Source organism: Ochotona princeps, chromosome 18 (assembly GCF_030435755.1).
Source record: "Ochotona princeps isolate mOchPri1 chromosome 18, mOchPri1.hap1, whole genome shotgun sequence".
NCBI classification, from domain to species: domain Eukaryota; kingdom Metazoa; phylum Chordata; class Mammalia; order Lagomorpha; family Ochotonidae; genus Ochotona; species Ochotona princeps.
In genome coordinates, this window is record NC_080849.1 from 30,180,226 (window position 1) to 30,199,663 (window position 19,438).

The 19,438-nt window shown below is 46.1% G+C and overlaps 1 protein-coding gene across 6 annotated transcripts in view; it reads right to left on the reverse strand.

Moving 5' to 3' along the window:
• The window catches only part of MAPRE2 (microtubule associated protein RP/EB family member 2), a 152,474-nt gene that overhangs the window by 13,039 nt on the left and 119,997 nt on the right, over positions 1 to 19,438 (reverse strand). For all 6 annotated transcript variants that reach the window (XM_004579551.4, XM_004579550.2, XM_004579552.2 and 3 more), the window contains one exon: positions 2,154 to 2,293. In XM_004579551.4, the coding sequence (XP_004579608.2) occupies positions 2,154 to 2,293 (140 nt within the window). The remainder of the gene's footprint in view (positions 1 to 2,153; positions 2,294 to 19,438) is intronic.

Below are 19,438 nucleotides of genomic sequence, written 5' to 3' on the forward strand. Positions count from 1 at the left end.
GTCCCCGCTAGAGCGGCATGTTGCATGGGAGGACGGGTCAAATGAGGCATTCTGGGGGTCAGGAAATGGGCTAATGAGAAAGCTAATGGGAGCCTAGCACCAGCCCTCAGGAGAGGAAGTGCGGCTGGCTGGTGAGGGCTGCAAGGGACAGAGGGATGGGAAGGTCCTCAGGTTCCCATGGGGACCTATCGTCAGGAAGGTGAGAACCCGAGTGTGGTGGAGGAAGGGGAGACATTGTGACTGGGCTTGAGATACTGACAATTTCAAAAGAATTTTGATTTTTTTTTTAGAAGACAGTTATAAATCCAAAATATTATAGACCCACTGCCTGCTTCTTTGTATACTCAGACTCATTTGGAGCCTTGGTCCTGTGTACTCGCGCCATCCTTACTGCCTTGTAGCTGAGAAGTCCGTACTGGAGACTCCGTGGGCTCAGGCTGAGAACCAGCAGGTCCCCCAACACTCCAGTTTCTGAGTCAAAGCCCAACCCACCAAGTGACTAAGAATTGCACCTTTTTCATCCAAGGGGCCAGTTTGGAAAGAAACACCCTCATGAAGCAACTGCCTGCTTTCTTCACTAGATTTGTGATTGCAAATATGCAATTATCTCAGAAACTGTTCCCAGACTTGCTGGTTCATGAAGAATGAGATTAATCACCGGGGCTGCCCCGGGGTGGTGCTGTGGCTGGGAATGGCCAGGGGCTGGAGGGGAGGGGGCTGGAGCAAGGCTGTGATCACAGTGGAGGGGCAGCCAACATGAGCAATTCTGCTGCACTTGTGGGGGTGGCTTTAATCCCCACTGTCTTACTGCTTTGAAACTAGGGATCACCTTTGGCAAAATCAGTTAGCTTTGATTAGAAAGCAACCTGGGGTGGGTGCTGGTATAACAGGTAAAGTCAGGCATTCCATGTGGGCACCAGTTTGAGTTCTGGCTACTCCATTTTTGATCCAGCTTCCTGTTAATATGCCTGGGGAAAGCAGCAGAAAATGGCCCAAGTGCCTGGGCCCCTGTACCTCCATGGGAGGCCTGCATAAAGCTCCTCGTTTCTGGCTTTGGCGTGGCCCAGCAAAGGCCACTGTGACCACTGGGATGAACCAGCAGATGGAAGTATGCACTCTCTCTGATTCTTTTTTTTTTTTTAAGATTTATTTACTTTTATTGCAAAGCCAGATATACAGAGAGGAGGAGAGACAGAGAGGAAGAGCTTCAGTCCGATGCTTCACTCTCCAAGTGACCGCAATGGCTGGAGTTGAGCCAATCCGAAGCCAGGAGCCAGGAATTTCCTCCAGGTCTCCCAAGACTTTGGTCCGTCCTTGACTGCTTTCCCAGGCCACAGGCAGGGAACTGGATGGGAAGTGGAGCTGCCGGGATTGGGACTGGTGCCCATATGGGATCCCGATGCGTTCAAGGCGAGGACTTTAGCCACTAGGCCACCACGCCGAGCCCTCTCTGATTCTTTCAAACACACACACACACACAATTTCAAAAGTAACCTAGGATTTTATATTGGGAATTCCAGACAGTGCAGCTAGTTTTACTATAATAATAAGGAATATTAGCCAGAATTGAAGGTAGTTCTATGTACAACACAGTTATAGTCTTTTATGTGCCTTCACTGCAGTGCCGGGTGAAGGGCTCCTGTGGCATTTGACTGCTGCCAACATGGGCAGTGGTTGAAGTTTTTGCTTTGCTGGCATTGTCACCTGCCGGCTGTCTGTAGCTCTTTGAGGGCCAAGAGGGGTCTGTCCTGCCCCCATTCTGCTGCTCACAGGAAGCAGAGGGCCTGTCACACAGAACAGGTGCAGCAAACAATCGCTCCGAGAGAAAAGGAGGCTGGGAGAAGGCAACAGCCTCTAACAGCCTTCAAACTCCATCCAGCCTGGCCAGCAGCAGGCTCAGAGGTCTGGCCTGGAGATAGCAATGTCCACTGAGAAATGGAGGAGCAAGCCGGGCATTGCTTCACAGTGTACAGCCACAAGATCTGCGGGTGACGTCTGTATCATTTACGGGCTACTGACGGACTCTTGTGAAGTCATGCCAACTACTCTTCCGGGCTGGACACCACTGATTCACTGTCCCTCCCTCATCGCAGGGGTTTTGCCCTAGCCCTTTAGTCACGTCATTGCTGCCAGAGGGACCAGGAGTTACCTACCTGTTCATTAAGCTGTATGACCTGGGTTTCTAAGTCTTTATCGGATTTGGATGCTGAGCCGCTGGATGAAGCCCTTTTGGCAGAAGAGGGACGAGAAGGTGTGGATCCTGGTTTAGATGCTGGACTTGATTTAGCCGCCCCTGAAAGCAACAACAAGAAAAACTGATAAATATTAGCGATTCTAGAAATGCTTTTTAGAGAGACAGCCAAGGAATGGCACAAAGGGAGTTTACTGGAACGTCCAAGGGATATCTGTTGTGACACCTTCCATTCGGGGAGCAGCACAGGTGTGCCTGGCAGTGGTGCCACCTTTGTGAGCACAGCTCTTTCCTCAAGGACCATGAGCTTCTTGGAACTGTCCCCTAACCCCCATAGAGATGAGACTAGCAGATTCTGCAGGATTTTGAGCTCTTGCAGAAAGATTTTTCAATAAAGTCTATCACTCTGAATTTATAATAACCCACAGAAGACTGAATAACTGATTAATACTTTAGAAGACACAGTCATACACATGGACTTTTTTTCCCTCTTTGAATGTATTTCCCAGCTTCAGAAATGAACAGAGCCCAGGGTCAAGGTCATTTCCATGGCAGTCAGTGATCTTGGTTTCTCAAGGTTATTTTCAAGGGTTTCTTGAGAAAAGGCTGATTCCAGGGGCGGGGCAGGAATGTACAAGGTGACACTTATTATCACAAAGCCAAAATGTGCCCCAGGATTACATGTCAAAAGGACAGAGACCAGCTTGAAGGGGCTCCCAACTTCATACATAGCTTGAGAAAGCATGGAGCATTGTGGTGGCCCACACACTCCTTTATTCTCTGAACACAGTGCCACTCAACCAGGGGGCAGCTCTGCATGCTCCCCTTGGCCCAATTCTCTGCCGCAATCATCAATCTTCTACCCTTCTAGAAAAATCTTGGCGGGCAAGTGACACGTCCTATTCCTCTTTGTCACCCCACTGTACAATTGAACACACTTTTGGTGAAAGAAAAGACATTCAAACAAATACGTAAACAAATGCATTAAACCTGTGTATGTGGTTTCCAATTTCACAGTTCATTTCCAACTTTATAGTGCACTGGTACCAACAGGGTAGAAAAAGCAAGGTGACAGCAGCTGCAAGTTGCAACTAATATCCTAATTATAAAGTAGCACCCAGGATGACTATAAGATTTATGCCTATATGACTTCAAGTGCCGGCAGTCATAACTTGCAAAGGCAAGTCAGCCGTACACCCTAACGGACACTTTTAAGAAGCACACCTCTCCCTGGCACAGCAGCCTAGCAGCTAAAGTCCTCGCCTTTCATGTGCCGGGATCTCATATGGACAATGGTTTGTGTCCTGGCAGCCTTGCTTTCTATCTAGCTCCATGTTTGTGGCTTGGGAAAACAGTCAAGAACAGCCCAAAGCCTTGGGGCCTTGCACCCATGTGGGAGACCTGGAAGAGGCTCTGGGCTCCTGGCTTCAGATCCGCGCAGCTCTGGCCATTGCGGCCACTTGGGGAGCGAATCCATGGATGGAAGATCTTCCTCTCTGTCCTCTCTGTATATCTGATTTTTCAATAAAAAGAAATAAATCTTTAAAAAGCACACCTCTTTACCCTGAAGGAGGAGATAAACACAAAGGATCTTCTTAAAAAACACAGGGTGTGTGCGGGAGTTAGAATGCTATCTGCGACACCTGCACCTCATATCAGAGTTCAGTGCCAGCACCGCTTCTGAGTCCAAACTCTTGCTAATGTACACCCTAGGAGGCAGTGGCAACTGCTTAGCTATTTGGGGATCTTCAACCCATGTGGGAGACTTGGATGTATTGCTGCTTCCAGGGTTTGGCCTGGCCCAGTTCCAGCTGTTAACAGCGATTGGGGAGTGAATCAGCAAATGGAACCTCTGCCTATCTAATGGCCTTAAACCTGTACCCAGATACCCTTTAAAATCAGAAACTAGAAATGCCTCATATGTTACAATGGAGGTGATTAACCTAGAAATGCCTCAAGTTGTCTGAGTAGTCACAGGTTAAGTCTGAAAGGACCAGAGAACAGCACCATGGCAGAAGGCTCCTGAGGATTCTAGACTCCGTCTGTTTGGCTTGACTTTGTCACTGTGATGGAGCTGCAAGGATCCCTCATCTGTGAAAGCCCATCAGGGCACTCCGGGAACATGGCTTCCCATGCCTGCCCAGGTTCTTGAACCAAAGATCAAATTAGCTAGGCCAAGAACCAACAGGGAGGAACAAGCAGGGAGGCTGACTGGGATGCCCCACTGGGCAGGAGGCAGCCACCAGCCCAGCACAGGGGCTAGCACTGTGCTGTAGCAGGCAGAGCTGCTGCATCCCATATGACTGGTGGTTCAAATCCTGGCTGCTCTACTTCCAACCCAGCTCCAAGCTAATGGTCTGGGAAAGCAGCAGAGGATGGTCCAAGTGCTTGGGCCCCTGCACTCATGTGGGAGACCTGGAACAAGCTCTTGGCTCCTGGCATAGGATCAGCCTAGCTGTAGCTGTTGCAGCCATCTGGGGAGTGAACTACCAGATGGAAGATTTCTCTCTCTCCTTCTCCTTCTCTCTAAATCTGCTTATTTATATATGTATGTATATATATATATATATATATATATATATATATATATACACACACACACTATATATATATATATGCTATATATATATATAGTATATATATAAAGAATAAACAAATTCCTTCTGATTAATACAGACAACGTCCAACAGAAAGTAAGACAGAGGTCACCTGGGCTCAACGGCCTTGACTTAGTATTTTATTCAGGCTTGCCACAGGCCACGCAGGCTTGCCACAGGCCACGTAGTGAAGGTCCCAAATGACACAGCTGCGGTCTCTGCCCTCTAGGGGTCCAGTGACCTAGGAAGTGTCTGCAACATTCTCAGCTAGTCTCTTGTGGTCACCCATCCGAGCAGGGCTGTCACCCCTGTGGCTTCTCACTGGAGTGGCTCCGTGGAGTAGCCTGCCAGTCTGCTGTCTGCAGACAGCATCACAGACACTTTGCTCAGAGCAAATGCCATGGCACAGCTATTCCTCTAAAGGCTCCCACTGGACAACAGGACACACCTCTGTTTTGTTTACCACTTACGCCCTCATAGCCAATCCCAGGGCCTGACCCATAGACACTCAACTGCAGTTTTTATAATTCACGAAACAACTCCCCACAGAGGCACTGCTCTAGGTTTAAGATACCGGCAAAACCTGGAAGAGCTGTGCCTATGTCAGTCACAGACAGGAAGAGGCAACAATGCAGGAAGAAAATGAAGCAAAAGCTGTCAGCCACCCAGACAGAGACAGAGATCTCTCCCTTGACTTCCTTCAAGAAAGGAAGAACCCCCCCCCCCCACCGGATCTACACAGTTGAGACCACGGGATGGGTTGGTAGACCCAGCCAGCTGGACGAGTGGGTTGTGGCAAAGTGGTTTGTGCCAGACTGTCCAAGTTGTCTGTGTCTGCTGGCCCCTCCTGTGTCAGACAAGCCCTGTGGACAGCAGGCAGCCCCCTGCTCACTCCAGACAGACGTCTCCATGTAGGTCAGCAACGGTGACATGGCTGCTTGTAGTCACCAAGTGTGGCTCATCAGACAAGCTTGTGTTCTTATACACTGCCTTGTCCTGGCACCTGATGGCTGCCACTAATGTTTCCAAGACATCATCAAATGAGAAAAAAAAAAAGCCATGCAGCTGTTTGATTAGGAGAAGGGCAAGGCCATGGGGTCAGGGAAAAGCGGCGAGGAAGCTGGTGGGAAGGGAGATGTCATGCAGGGACAGAAGAGAGGGTGGAGATGGCCGACTCTCCACGCCTCGTGGTGATGGGCCAGGGCTGCTGCGGTACACGGCTGTCCCCGTTCCTGTCAAGGGGCACTGCTGCTGTGGACAGAGCCTGACTTCAGTTCACCTGTGCGGCTGACTCTCCAAACTGCGGTTCCTTCCGCTGGCACCTCGTGCCTCACGGAACCTAGCAGTGGAGCCGGGTCTCTCATGCCAGCCCTATAGGCATGCAGCTACACATCTTCTGCTGAGAAAGAGGCGGGTGAGGAAAGTCAGGCTGCTGTTGAGGAGTGAGTGGGCATGGGAGGGGCAGGGGCCGGGTACCTCTTCCACTGATACCACACCAGGGAGGGAAGAACAGTGCAGTGCACAGCCCAGCTGGCCGAGTCACTACCTAGGGCCACAGCGCCGGCTGCACAAAGGAGGCAACGCAACAAAAACCAGACATAGAAAACTTAACGGTAGGTCCTCAAGTGACATTTAACAGAAAGAAACTGATAAATGATGGATGAGAGTATGACAGCCACGCCCTTGTCACTTGTACACTTTTACCTTCTAATGGATCAATAGGAAGAAATTGAACAACAGGAAAGACTGTAGAAGTCTCAGAAGTTTAGTTTCATCTTGTAAAGAAAACACAAAGGTGCAATGAATAGCTCATTTTCAAAAGAAAGCCAAGGAACTCCAAATCATCACAAGCTATGATTCGCTGTGGAAGTAACTGACTATTCATGGTTGCCAGGTGATTAAAGCGCCTTAAGGAATACTAAATTATACAAATGAAATCTCTGTCTTATAGTTGATGCCTAACTTTGGAATACTAGTAGACAAGATGTTAAAGTATAATGAACTCTTCAGATGGCTCAGAACCATCTTTGTGTTCCCAGCTTTCCAGGTCTTGCTGTCTTCTTGCGGGTCATCCCACAAGAGGATGTGTGCCAGCTTCTGGGCCTGGGAGTTCTTTACTCACTTCCCAGGCACACCTACAGTAAGACAGTTGTCAAAAAGTGGCACAGTTACCCAAGTCAGTAAAGTCAGCATTAACACAACACTTTCACATAAGCTGCCCCATTGCTCTGAATGTGTGAGGTGGACAGTAGCATCCTGGAGACTCCAAGTCCTACTTTACACACAGGTCCTCAGTAATAGCTGCCTCTTGCGTCCCCATTCTACCAGCTTCTGCGTCTTCCCATATCTCTTTGTTCAATGAGGTCTATGTGAACAACATTCATATAATGGCTGCTAAAAAGAGTACAGTGGCTTCGGTTATAATTAAAGGTATAGACTTTTCTCTTGCAGCTATCAAACACTTCAGTGTTTTTTTCCCAAGCTGCGTTTAGTGATGTCCTGAAACATAATGAGTGGTAGCCCTGTTTCACAGGCAACTGTTTTGCCCTCCAGCTTTTCTCTCCCTAATTTTCCCTTTCAAAATACAAAGGACTTTCAGAAGGAGAGGAAAATAGACATAAATTTTGTACAAGTCCCTGTAATTCTCTGAATTTACCCACTGTATGTGGACATGATTTACAGTGCTACCCTTTGAGCATATGTGTCTTAATTGATGCCTTTAGGATTTGGGGCATAAATATGATTCTAAGACATTTTAACCATAGTTGTAAAAAAAAAAAAAACCAGAGCAGCTTGATTCGCTGCCTTAGTGAGACTCAGTGCGTGGCTGTGTCTAATGTCAATAATTAGTAGCTTGCTTTATGTTTATGGAAAATGCTACAGTATTTTGGGCATATGAGGCACAAAGGATTTAGACGGATGAAGCAAATAAAAGCACTGCACTTGGCTTTTTTTCTCCATGGCCTGGACTCTGCTGGAATTTAGAAATTCTTTTCACATAATCTTCTGTATTCCTTTTGCCAAAATCATAAACAGAGGAGCTAAAAATATGACGTTAATACTGTTGACAAGAACCACAGAGACGTGAGTGTACACACCATTCCCACTCTCTCCCCCCTCCCTCCTTCCCCTCACCCCAGCCACCACTCTGAGCACTCCTGACTTCTATACTTTGAGACTAGTCCCCTCCCCGCCCAGTCTCTCTCACCATCAATGCACACCGCTCCCAGAACCACTGCAACATGGCAGGAGGCACATCACATCTGTCCCGATGAACTATCTGCAGATGAATCACACATGATTTGCTTATTATCTTCACTTAGCAAATAAATTCTATCCTTTAACCAAGATCACGAGTTTGGTTTTTAAAGTAAACAACAAGGCCACTGTTGGGAAAGCAGGGAAGAGAGTATGGGCTAGACTGATGAGGAAAAAAGAATTCCCAAGGGAGGAGGACTCCCCAAGACCCAACTGACACTACAGCCATCACGCTGTGCAGGGTGACTGACAATTCTAGTCACGACACATTCAGGCAAGAAGGATTTGATTCTTTGCTTCTGAAATGGCTCCACACCCTCACTTCATAGATTCAGCGATTTGTTCTGCTCCAAGGGCACGGAAAGCACCTCAGCGGCCAGCACGGTGTCTAAGTGGAACTTGAACAGAGTTCTGTGATGCCCTGGTCCCTGAGCTCACTAGGACGCGGTGTCCAGCCCTCATGGGTTTTGTCTCTCCCCATGCAGCCAATGGCCGCGTGTGACTGCTGCTCCTTCTTACTACTTCAACACCGGCTTGTAACAGTGAGTGGCTCTACACACTGACCATGAACCATACTGATCTGTGGGAATGAAGACTTGGGGGAAGCTCTGGGGTAGAACTGGGGCTGCTTTTCTTGCCTCCAGGTAGACAGTGGCCAAGACTGGAGGCCCTGCAGTGGACACAGCTTTTCCAACAATCTTGGCTCTGCTGAGTTGGGTGACATTTTGCTTAAGAAGCAGACGGCAGCATCTCTGTCTCCCAGAGCTGGAAGGAATGCGTGAGTTAATAAGCCTCACACCCGAGAGTCCGGCATATACTAAGTGCTCAATAAGTGGTAGCTGACGGCACTCCTCTTACTCAGCAAACAGGGCCTCATTTCACCAATGATAACAAAGTTTACTGGCTCCCTATTTCTAGACACCAGCAAGATAAAAGGCAAACCACTAAAAAAGGAAAATTAGACTCACTTAAAGAAACCTTTGTAAAAGTTGACTAATGGTTGGTAGGGTAGGCATTAAGGTGCATGGGATAACACCACTTGGGGTACCCCCACCCCACACCAGACCCTCTACTCCTGGCCAGCTTCCTGAGAATGCACACCTTGAGACACTGAAGTACTTGGGTCTCTGCCACCCACAGGGGAAACTCAGATGCAGCTCCCAGCTTCTGCCTTTAGGCTGGCACAGCAGTGGCTACTGTGGCTGCTTGGACAGTGAACCAGCAGATGGAACATCTCTTTTTCTCTCTGTGTGCCTTTCCAATGTAACAAACAAAACAAAACAAAACAAAACAAAACTGATTAACCTGTAACTCACTGGGTACAGGATCTCCCCTATTCCATAGTCTCTATTTTGAAAATCACCTGCTGTACCTCAAACCTCTGTGTTTCTTCTTAAATCATACCAATTCATCCATTCATACAACAAATATTTATTTAATCCCTGATATGTATCTGGCAGGCTAAATAGGCATTTGGGATAAAATATCAAATAAAGATACCTGCCCCGTGGCATTTATACTCTTTTAAAAAAGATTTATTTGAAAGATAGTTATAGGAGAGAGGGAGATACATGCAGAGAGACAGAGAGAGAGAAAAGGGGGATGCGGAGAGGGAAAGGGGTAAGAGGGAGTGAGGGGGAAAGGCGAGACAGAGGTGGGGACAGAAAAAGAGGGAGGGAAGAAGGAGAGAGTATCTTTCCTATGCTAGTTCACTGCCCCAGTGGGCCAGGCCAAAGTCAGGACTCTAGACTCTCATGCAGGCCTCTCCTGTTAGTGACGGGGCACGAGCACTTGGGCCATCCTCCCCTGCTTTCCCACATGCATTAGCAGGGAGCTGGATTGCAAGTGGAGCAGCCAGGACTGGAACTAGGCTTAAATGGGATTTCAGTGTTGTGGTGGTGGTTTAACCCATTGTGCCACAGTACTGGCCCAAGGATTTACATTGTGGTGGGGGAACTGGACAATCCTTTACACGTTAAATAAGTAAATGACAGAGTACACTAGAAAGTAAGTGCTGTACAAAAGAGGGCAGCAGGGCAGGAGTCAGAGGGCAGGGGATAGCAAGTGCCAGAGGGGATGCTGAGCTGGGGCTGGCTAGTGTCAATTTAAACAGCAAGTAGGATACCCCAAATACTTTTCATTGTTCTCTCAAGTCTTGGCTCCTCCCTCAGGCCTATGGGACTTCCATGGGTCATACCTAGGCCACGTCTGCTCACAGACAGGGGCCAAGGGTGCTGCTGTTGGTAGGAGCCATGAGGCAGCCCACCCCAAATGTTAGGGGGCAAGATCTTCAGTATGCAGGTATGGGGATCACTACAGCCCAAAGGTTTCATTCCCCGCACAAGCCAGCTTTCCTTACAACAACTTTCAGGATTCTGGCAATGGACAAGAGTGACCTTTGTAACTTCTGGGCTTGGCAGAGGAAGTGAGAATTGAGCTAAGACCTCAGGGAGGTGGGGAGGGCAGCTTTGTGCAGAGTCCAGTAAATCAGGCAGTGGAAAGGCCCAAGGACTTGCAAAGGTCCTGCCTCCCCCATCCTTCCTGCTGGAGCAGAGTGAGCACAGAAGGAGGGAGACGGTCAGAGATGTACTGGAGGGGCAGGGCCCTTGCAGGCCAGCATCAGGGACACCCTGAGCACAGGGACATGGAAACACACAACAGGGAAGAGGTGCACGTGAGAGCAGACCGAGAGGCCAGCCACAGAAGGCCACTGCAGTAACATCTCCAAGCATGAGAAAACAGATTTTGCTTTGTTTGTCATAGATTATTTGTGGTGCTACACAGTTTACAAAATGATTCCATACCCTACACAACATGGACTACATGTCTTGCTGTTTTATATAATCTGTTTTGTGACATTTATAGCAACAAACTTACATTCTGTTATCAGTGGCACCTGCTACTGATTCCAAGGAGACACAGGCATGGCAAGAGCTGAGTCCCTCCCAGTCCATGGCTCAGGAGTGTGCTCAGAGAGCACACCAGTGAGGTCCCTTGGAGGTCAGGAGCTCCTGGTGGGTGGGTGGAGGGTAGATACTGCTGCCTGGAGTAAACAGTAGCCACAGGTTCCTCAGGACACCTACTCTCCAGCAGTGGCAAAGCTGCCCCTGCAGTGGGCAGAGGGCTGAGGTCATGGCGCATGTGCCGTGAATGACAGCATTCATCCTCCGAGTTACTTCTGCTTTGCTTACTGTCCCTGCTGGAGAGGATGTGCTTATTTTTAGCCATCATGTGATTCTCCAGTATTTTCCAGGCTCTGCCTGAGTCACTCTGGTTTCAGAGGATTTTTCATAGGGCAAAACAACAAGCAGGCAAGTCCTCTGGATCTTGAACTGGCTCTGGTATGGCAAGTTCTAATTCAAATTTTTATTTCAATATGGTGTGCATTTCTTTCAACAAAAATTACTGACTTTTCATAGCTCTTATATCTTGGTACAAAACAAAGTGAACCTCCAGACATGTTAGGTACCAAATCTCAATTCTATCCGAGTCTCAAAGATTAGTTTTCAGTTGTTCCCAGAGCAGTAGAAATGACGAGGATCCCTCCCTTCAGTCAAGCCCCCCAGCCCCATCCCATCCCATCCACACAGGGATTCAGAGGCATACCCCTTGCCTGCTGGCTGCAGCTTGGGGAAGGCAGTGGCTGAAAGAGCCCAGCAGACTGAGCCAGCCACCAAGAATAAAGCTGTTACCATGACAACGACATCATGGTGCCACTCTCCTTCTGGCATGGAGCAAAAAAAGCTTATAAATGAAGACAGCCATTTTTTTTTTTTTTTTTTAAAACACAAGGACTCATTCCTTTAGGAAAAGCTGTTCTTTAATTCAGAATCCCTGCCGACTGACAGCTGGCAAGCCCAGAGTTTTTGGTTGTTGTCCTGAGGGTGGCAAGCCTGCTGTGCTCCACTAACACCACCTTAGCCAACTCTCCCACCAGGTGAGACCCTTCCAAGGCCACAGAGCGGGACGGAGGTGCACGAGTGGGAACTACAGGCGGAGCCCATCGGAATCATCTCTCCTTTACTTCCTGCATTGGCTCCTGCTCTATTTTTCTCTGCTTCCATCAACCAACAGCCAAGCTAGGAACAAATGAACCTTTTATCCTTGAATTCTTCCTTGCCTTTACTTCTCCTCGTCCATAGTCATCCAGCTGGTGACTGCATGTCAAAGTCTGTAACTCATTCAGCCTTAGCTTACCTTTGCAAACCACTTGGTCAGTTTGCTAGTCTTTTGGATTACTGGTGTGCCCCTTCTAACGTGTTTTCTTTATACAGCGCAGAGCCAAGTTTTCCTTTAATCTTTCAATGTCCAAACCCAGTGTGATCAACAGATCTTAAGAGGTTCCGCATCCCATGTCTGCTTCCTGCTATTTATGGCTTTGTAAGCCACTCTCCTCGAGTGCAGGTGGGACACCAACCAACTGATTACATCCCTAGTACATTCCTACATAAAGGACTCTGAGCTGCTGGTAAACATGCTGGAGCCACTCCTATCGGTCCTCAGGGAGTAGCTGCCATGAGCAGGAACCTCTTTTGGAAAAGCCCACAGGGCAAGGAGACACACATGGCTGCTAGGAACCAAGAGTATCTCTTAGGATAAGGTCTCGGTTTTGTAGCCGCAAGAACTGCCAGCAAGCCAATGGGGCTGAGGAGTGTATCTCTCTCTTCAGTTGAATCTCTGATGAGACCACAGTCCCCGGGGCACCTACACTGCAGTCTGGTGAGCCCCTAAAGCAGAGTGTCCAGCTAAGCTCTGCCTGGACTTTAGGCTCTGCAAGATACAACAGGCTTCAAAAGGCTTGTGGAAAACACAAATTATGCAAATAATATATATGGATTTCAGATTGTTTTTGCAGCAACATAAATTTTCTTCTCCCAAACTTCCTAAAGTACCCTTACTTATGCCTGTTGTTTTGGGCATAGATTGGTGATTCCTTGTTGGGATGAACAGCAAGGGTCCAGGCAGCAGCTTCATGCGTCAAGATCTATAACGGAACAACGAAGGCTTCACCGAGCACATCACATTCTCTCTTGACTTCCGTTCCTTTGGCCTGGAGTGCTTATCCCCACACCTGTCACTGCATTGACTTCTACTTTTTGGTGAAGTCTAAGCTAAACTTCATTCCTTCTTCCCCCTCACCGCAGGATCCCCCAAGGAAGCCTTTACATAAGATGCTAAAGCAGTTAAGGTAGGTAGTCTTCCTTTACACTTGACAGCCCGGACCTTAACTCGTTGTTACTGTTTACATGTCATCAAATTTTGCTACTAGGAAACTGGGGTCCTGTCAGAATCACTGTAGATTTCTGGAAACTCTTACAGTGCCTCAATAAATGGCTGATTGAGACTAAATGAAAAAATGAGACTTCAAGTACAGCTTTCACAGAAAGGACAAAGAATCAAAAAATGGAAATCCTTTGTTGTATAAGCAATGTTTTCTGAACTAATGGTGGGCGCACAATAGTATTTTCTTTTTAAAATTTTAATTTAAGAGATACAGAGAGACATGGAAAGAAAGAGTGGGAGAGTATTTCCCCATCTGCTGGTTCACTCTCCAACGTCTACAACAGTTAGAGCTGGGCAAGGCAAAAGCCAAGAATGGGGAACTCAATCCCTGTCCATCACACGGGAGACAGGGACCCAAGAACTTGGGCCACCACCTGATGCCTTCCCAGCATCTGAATCACCAGGGAGCTGGAACTGGGAGCGCTTGAACCTGGGGACTTGAAAATGAGAGTTGCAGGTGTCCCAACTGGGGGGCTTAGCCTTTGTACAAAATGCCACCCTGCATTCTTTCCAAGATAGAGCAAGGGGCTTTTCTGACAACGGCAGTGACTGGAGAGCACCTTAGAGAGCCCCAAGTTCGCCTCTGCATCGTGTTTTCCTTGATCCCCATGAGCACTACAGGGACTCAATTTACATTCATTCCAACCCAACACATATTCAGTCAGAAGATTCTGTGAAATTCTTCAAGTCAAAATGGTAAACTGCCAGTTGGAATGTCTACATCCTATGCCGGAGTGCTGATTTGATTCCTGGCTCCACCACCTCTGCTCTAGCTCCTTGATAACGCATCCTAGTAAGCAGTAGATGATGGCCAAGCCCTTGGATCCCTGCCACGCACATGGGAGACCCAGATGGAGTTCCTGGCCCTTGGCTTCAACCTGGCCCAGCTCTGGTTACTGCAGGGGATTAAACCAGTAAATGGGTGCTTTCTCTGTGCGTCTCTCTTTTGTCACTGTGCCCTTCAAGTAAAAATAAACAAAGCAAATCAAGTGTTTTCTACTTCTGTTTGCCAAATGACAATGCAAGGGATCAATAATAAGGAGAAATGGTTCACTGGCAATCTGTGATAGTCTGCTTATAGAACCAGAGTGAATGCCAAGTCACTGTCTTGAGATCCAACAAGGTCTACTGAGGCTGAGAAGCAAGCTCCCATGATTACACCTGTACCCAGCAAAGGGATGATCTGTCAGAGTAACACTGGGGATCAGGGGCAGAACTGAAAAGTACTTTGATATCTATAAGAGCGTTAGCTCCGTAAGAATGAAATACTGTTATTTACAAAAGGGGGTGCGAGGTTCTTGTTTCCTGGTATGGGTGTGGTGGCAGTGGGGGCCACGTCCCCTCCTGAGCACAGCCACGTGAAAGGACAGAGGATGGCCTACCGAAACCCTCGCCCTGACTGGCAGGGACTTTCTCTTCAGGTCAAACCCTCTCAGGCCATCTCTACAGGAAGTTATTGAAACTGAAGGGTCTCAACTAATCTAGGGTTTAGAATTTGGGGCTTTATTCTCATCTATACATTTGGACTGACAAAAGGCCTGGAACAAGTGACTTCCCATGTCTTGTATTTAGAAGTACAGATAAAAAACACTCACCCAAGATGCTTAATATCCTTCTTATATTTAAAAAAGCCATCTCCACAGAATAGTGTGTGCTCACAGTGCATTTCAAGCATTAGTAAGATTGTATAGCTTTATATTTTCCCCTCGTGCTATGCAACCTGGCTTGTTCTGTGAAAATTTACTGTAGTTCAATATAATGCAAAACAAGACTCTAACTGTGGTATTTGAGAGAAACAGTACAACATAATGGCTACAGAGTGTGGGCTCCCAGGATAGAATCCCACTACAAGGTTTCAAATCCTGAGTGGCTGACTTTTAGGGAGTGAACCTGGCATGTTACAGAATCTCTGTGTTGTTCAGTTTCCTTAACTAGAGGGCGTAAACAGTATCTACCTTTTAGGATCGTTGTGAGGCTAACCTGAGCTAGTAGACACTGAATGCCAAGAGCTAGGTATCAGAGTATGTGCTCAATGTATGTTTCCTAATACTATCCCCTTACATTTCAAAAGTGCGTGTTTTCCCTAACTTTCCTGAAAAGAACCTTCTTAAAATTAGATTTTGAGTGATATTTGTACAATAACAGCATCACAGCATTTGATTGGCTTTCATCTTCAAGCTTTATCAAATTTTAGCCTTAAAGAGAAATGTGTACATATTTTGAGTTCTGAAATCGAAAGTAATTAAAAAATACAAATTGAATTAGTCAATTGTGTGTCAAAAATGCCATCTCAGCAAGCACACCCACACTGAGATGAAAATGAAAAGTGCATGACTCCTCCAGAGACTGCCAGGAGATGCCTGTCGGGAAATCCCAAATTCCTCATGTTTCTTTGCTCTTCCTTGAGCCCAATATTAAGAACTCGGATGATCAATGTTCTGGCCAGGTAGAACAATGCTCATCATTTATGCTGTAGTTTTATCATGATTACAGGTGGCTGCTTTGGTCTGAATGCTTGTGCTCCATCAGCCAGACCCTCCCTAACCCCTGCTGCCCATCCTCAATGTGATGTGATCGGGAGTGAAGTGAGCTGTAGGAGGGGGCTTAAGTTAGGATGGTGGCTCTCTAATCAGATTAGTGCTCTTTCCCAACGAAGCCCAAGGGAGTCTGTGTGCCTCTTCCATCATCTGAGGACATGGTGAGAAGGCGCTGTTTATGAAAAATGAGCCCTTACCAGCCAATGAATCTGGACCTGTTGCTGGACTTTCCCAACCCCAGGACTGAGAGAAATCGGCGTCTGTTGCTTAGAAGCTACCCAGTTTATACTGGTTTGTTACAGCAGCCTAAATACACTAAGACAGTACTGAGATGTGGTTTCAATTACTCTTTAATGAGAAAGTATCCAGTGCCTGGCAATGCCTACAACAGAGATGATAGATATTCAACCTGAAGAACAAGCACTGCTACATCCCTCTCTCTCCCTGGAATAGGAGATCCTCTTTAAGAATTTAATTAGTTGGGTCATTAAAGTATTTACTTTCATGTTCTCTAGGTCTTAATACAGCTAAGACAGCAGCCATTAGGTGCTATATTGCTTAGCAATTGCAGAGTTTAATATAAACAGGTCAAGGGGATACAATGGTGATATGGGGCACAAGTTGAATAAAAGACAAACATTATTCCATATAATAACGGTAAGTACTAAAAATGGTTTGAAAAGAAGCCTTGCTGATTATAGAGGCAGCTAAAAAAATACATCTCTTCCTTGTATTGCATTTATATTGCAGGATCTCTGGAAATTAACATTTAATTTATGGAAAAGGTGGGTACATACATAGGTAGGTGACAGGGACTGCAACAAAGCCCTCTGAACCAGGAAATCATGACATATGCTGAAGTGACAAGGGTGCTTGTGTCTAGCTTTATGGGGCTCCAGGAAGTCAAGTGCCAGCATGAATTATGACAGTTTGTAGAGAAGATATGGAACAACGCATTTCCTAGAGTAAATAACGGCTTTGGAGAAAGACTGATATTTGAGGCTAAAGGATGAATTTTCTCAAAAGGCAAATGGCTTTGCATATCATGAAGATAATAAGCAAAAAAAGAAGTCCTGTGGAAAGGCATTGGTCCAAAGTGAAGGTGTGGACCTGTTAGATGGGATTTAGTTTCTTGAGCACTTTTTCCTTAGACTTTAAGTCAAAAACATCAACACTCTTTGCAACAATGTAACAGAACCCACTGTCTCTAATATTCACTATCTAGGATACAATCCCAAATCATTTAATAAATGAATTAGCAGACACTAACTGCAGCTGCCTTATCCATGTTTAGTGACCTAAAAGAAAACATGCTTACAATGAATGAAAAGGTCCATAAACTCAGTAGAAAAAGAAAAAAAAAAGAAAAAAAGAAAAAAAAGAAAAAGCCCTGAAAAGCATAAAGCTTAATAGCTGAATTTTTTTTTTTTTTTTTTTTTTAAAGATTTATTTTTACTTTTATTACAAAGTCAGATATACTGAGAGGAGGAGAGATAGAGAGGAAGTGGAGCTGCCGGGATTAGAACCAGCGACCATATGGGATCAAGGCAAGGACCTTAGCCACTAGGCCACGCTGCCAAGCCCAATAGCTGAATTTTTAAAAATGTATTCAGTAGGGCCCGGCAGCGTGGCCTAGTGGCTAAGGTCCTCGCCTTGATCCCATATGGCCGCTGGTTCTGGTCCCGGCAGCTCCACTTCCTCTCTGTCTCTCCTCCTCTCAGTATATCTGACTTTGTAATAAAAATAAAATAAATTAAAAAAAATGTATTCAGTAAAACACAGATTACAGAAGAAAGGCAGGGTTAAACATGAGGGTAATCAATAGAAACCATTGAATTAAAGAAGACAGGAGGTAAACATTGGGGAAAAAAATACAACAGCACTGTACAGATTTGTATATAATTTTAAAAGCTCTAAGATATTTATGAGTGGAGTCCTAGCAAGGAAGAACAGAAAGAATAAAGACGAAAAAATATTTCAAATGACAATGTAAAAATTTGCCAAAGACATAAATTTACAGATTTAGCAAACTTTACTAAAACTGAAACAAGATAAAGTCTGACAGTCCCATGATGATACACATCATAGTCACACCACTGAAACCCAAAACAAAAGAGAAAAAAATCTTCACCAAACCCAATGAAAATGACTTACACTGCCTAGGGAAAGAATGATTTGAATGACTATGCACTTCTATCTCTGAAAATCATAGATGGTGATATCTTTAAAGTGCTTACAGGGGGATGGGGAGAGGAAGGTTTGAATGCAGTATCTACCGAAAATACGAAGAATGAAGATGAGATAAAGACACTTAAAAAAATCTAAAATCAAGCATTCCCATTGAATCTTTCCTCCAACAAACTTAAGTTCTTCCATCTAGATGCAAAATCAGAGGAGAGCTTAACATGTACAAGAAGGAAGAACAGTGGAAATGGTAAAAACAGGAACAAGTATTTGTTTCAAGATTTATTTATTTTTATTGAAAAGGCAGATTTACAGAGAGAAGGAGAGACAAAGATCTTTTATCCTTTGGTTTACTCCCAAAGTGGTAGCAGTGGCTGGAGCTGAGCTGATCTGAAGCCAGGAGCCTCTTCCAGATCTCCTAAATCTATTCAGGGGCCGAAATGCTTGAGCCATTCTCTACTGCTTTTCCAGGCCACAAGCGGGGAGCTGGATGAAAGGTGGAGCAGCTAGGACATAAACTGGTACCCATTCGGGATCCTGGCACTTGTGGGGGGAGGATTAGCTAACCAAATCATCATGCCAGGCTCACAATTACCATTTTTATTAAAATTTATTTGATGGGTCTGGTGTGGTGGCGTATCATGGTTAATCTTCCACATACAATGCTGGCATCCCAGCTGGGTGCTGGTTCATGTCCTGGCTGCTCCACTTTGATCTGGCTCCCAGCTAATACCTGGGAAAGCAGCAGAGGATGGCCCAAGGTGTTGGGTTCCTGCACCCACATGGGAGACGTGGACAAAGCTCTTAGCTTTCAGTTTCGGACTAACCCCGCTCTGGACATTTTGACCACTGGGGAGTGAATCAGGAGATGGAGGATCTCTCTTTCAGCTTAAAAACAGGAATGTATACATAGAAAGGAAATTAAAGCTTCTCTTTTAAAAAAATTGAGAGATTGATAGATAGATAAACAGGTAAGTGCCTGAACAGATCAAAGGAAAGAGAAACACATCCATGGGTTCATTCTTCAAATGCTGGGCTAGAGCTAGGGTCAGAGTCAAGAGCTCAAAGTGCACGCCAAGCCTTCCAAAGGGTGGAAAGGTCCCAATTACTGCATCACCGTTACCTCCTGGGGTCTGCATTAGAAGGAGGTGCAGTAAGCAGCTGGAGCTGGGAAACTGAAGCCAGTAGCAAGATTCTGACTTGCTAGACTAAATGCGCACTGCAATTTTCTTCTTCACTTTATATGACATTTTAAAAACATATGTTTATTTATTTGAAGGGCACAGAGGCACATACAGTGAATAAAAACATCTTTCTTCTACAGGTTCACTCCCAAATGCTCACAACAGCTGGGACTAGGTCAGGTTGAAGTCAGGATCCCTTACTCA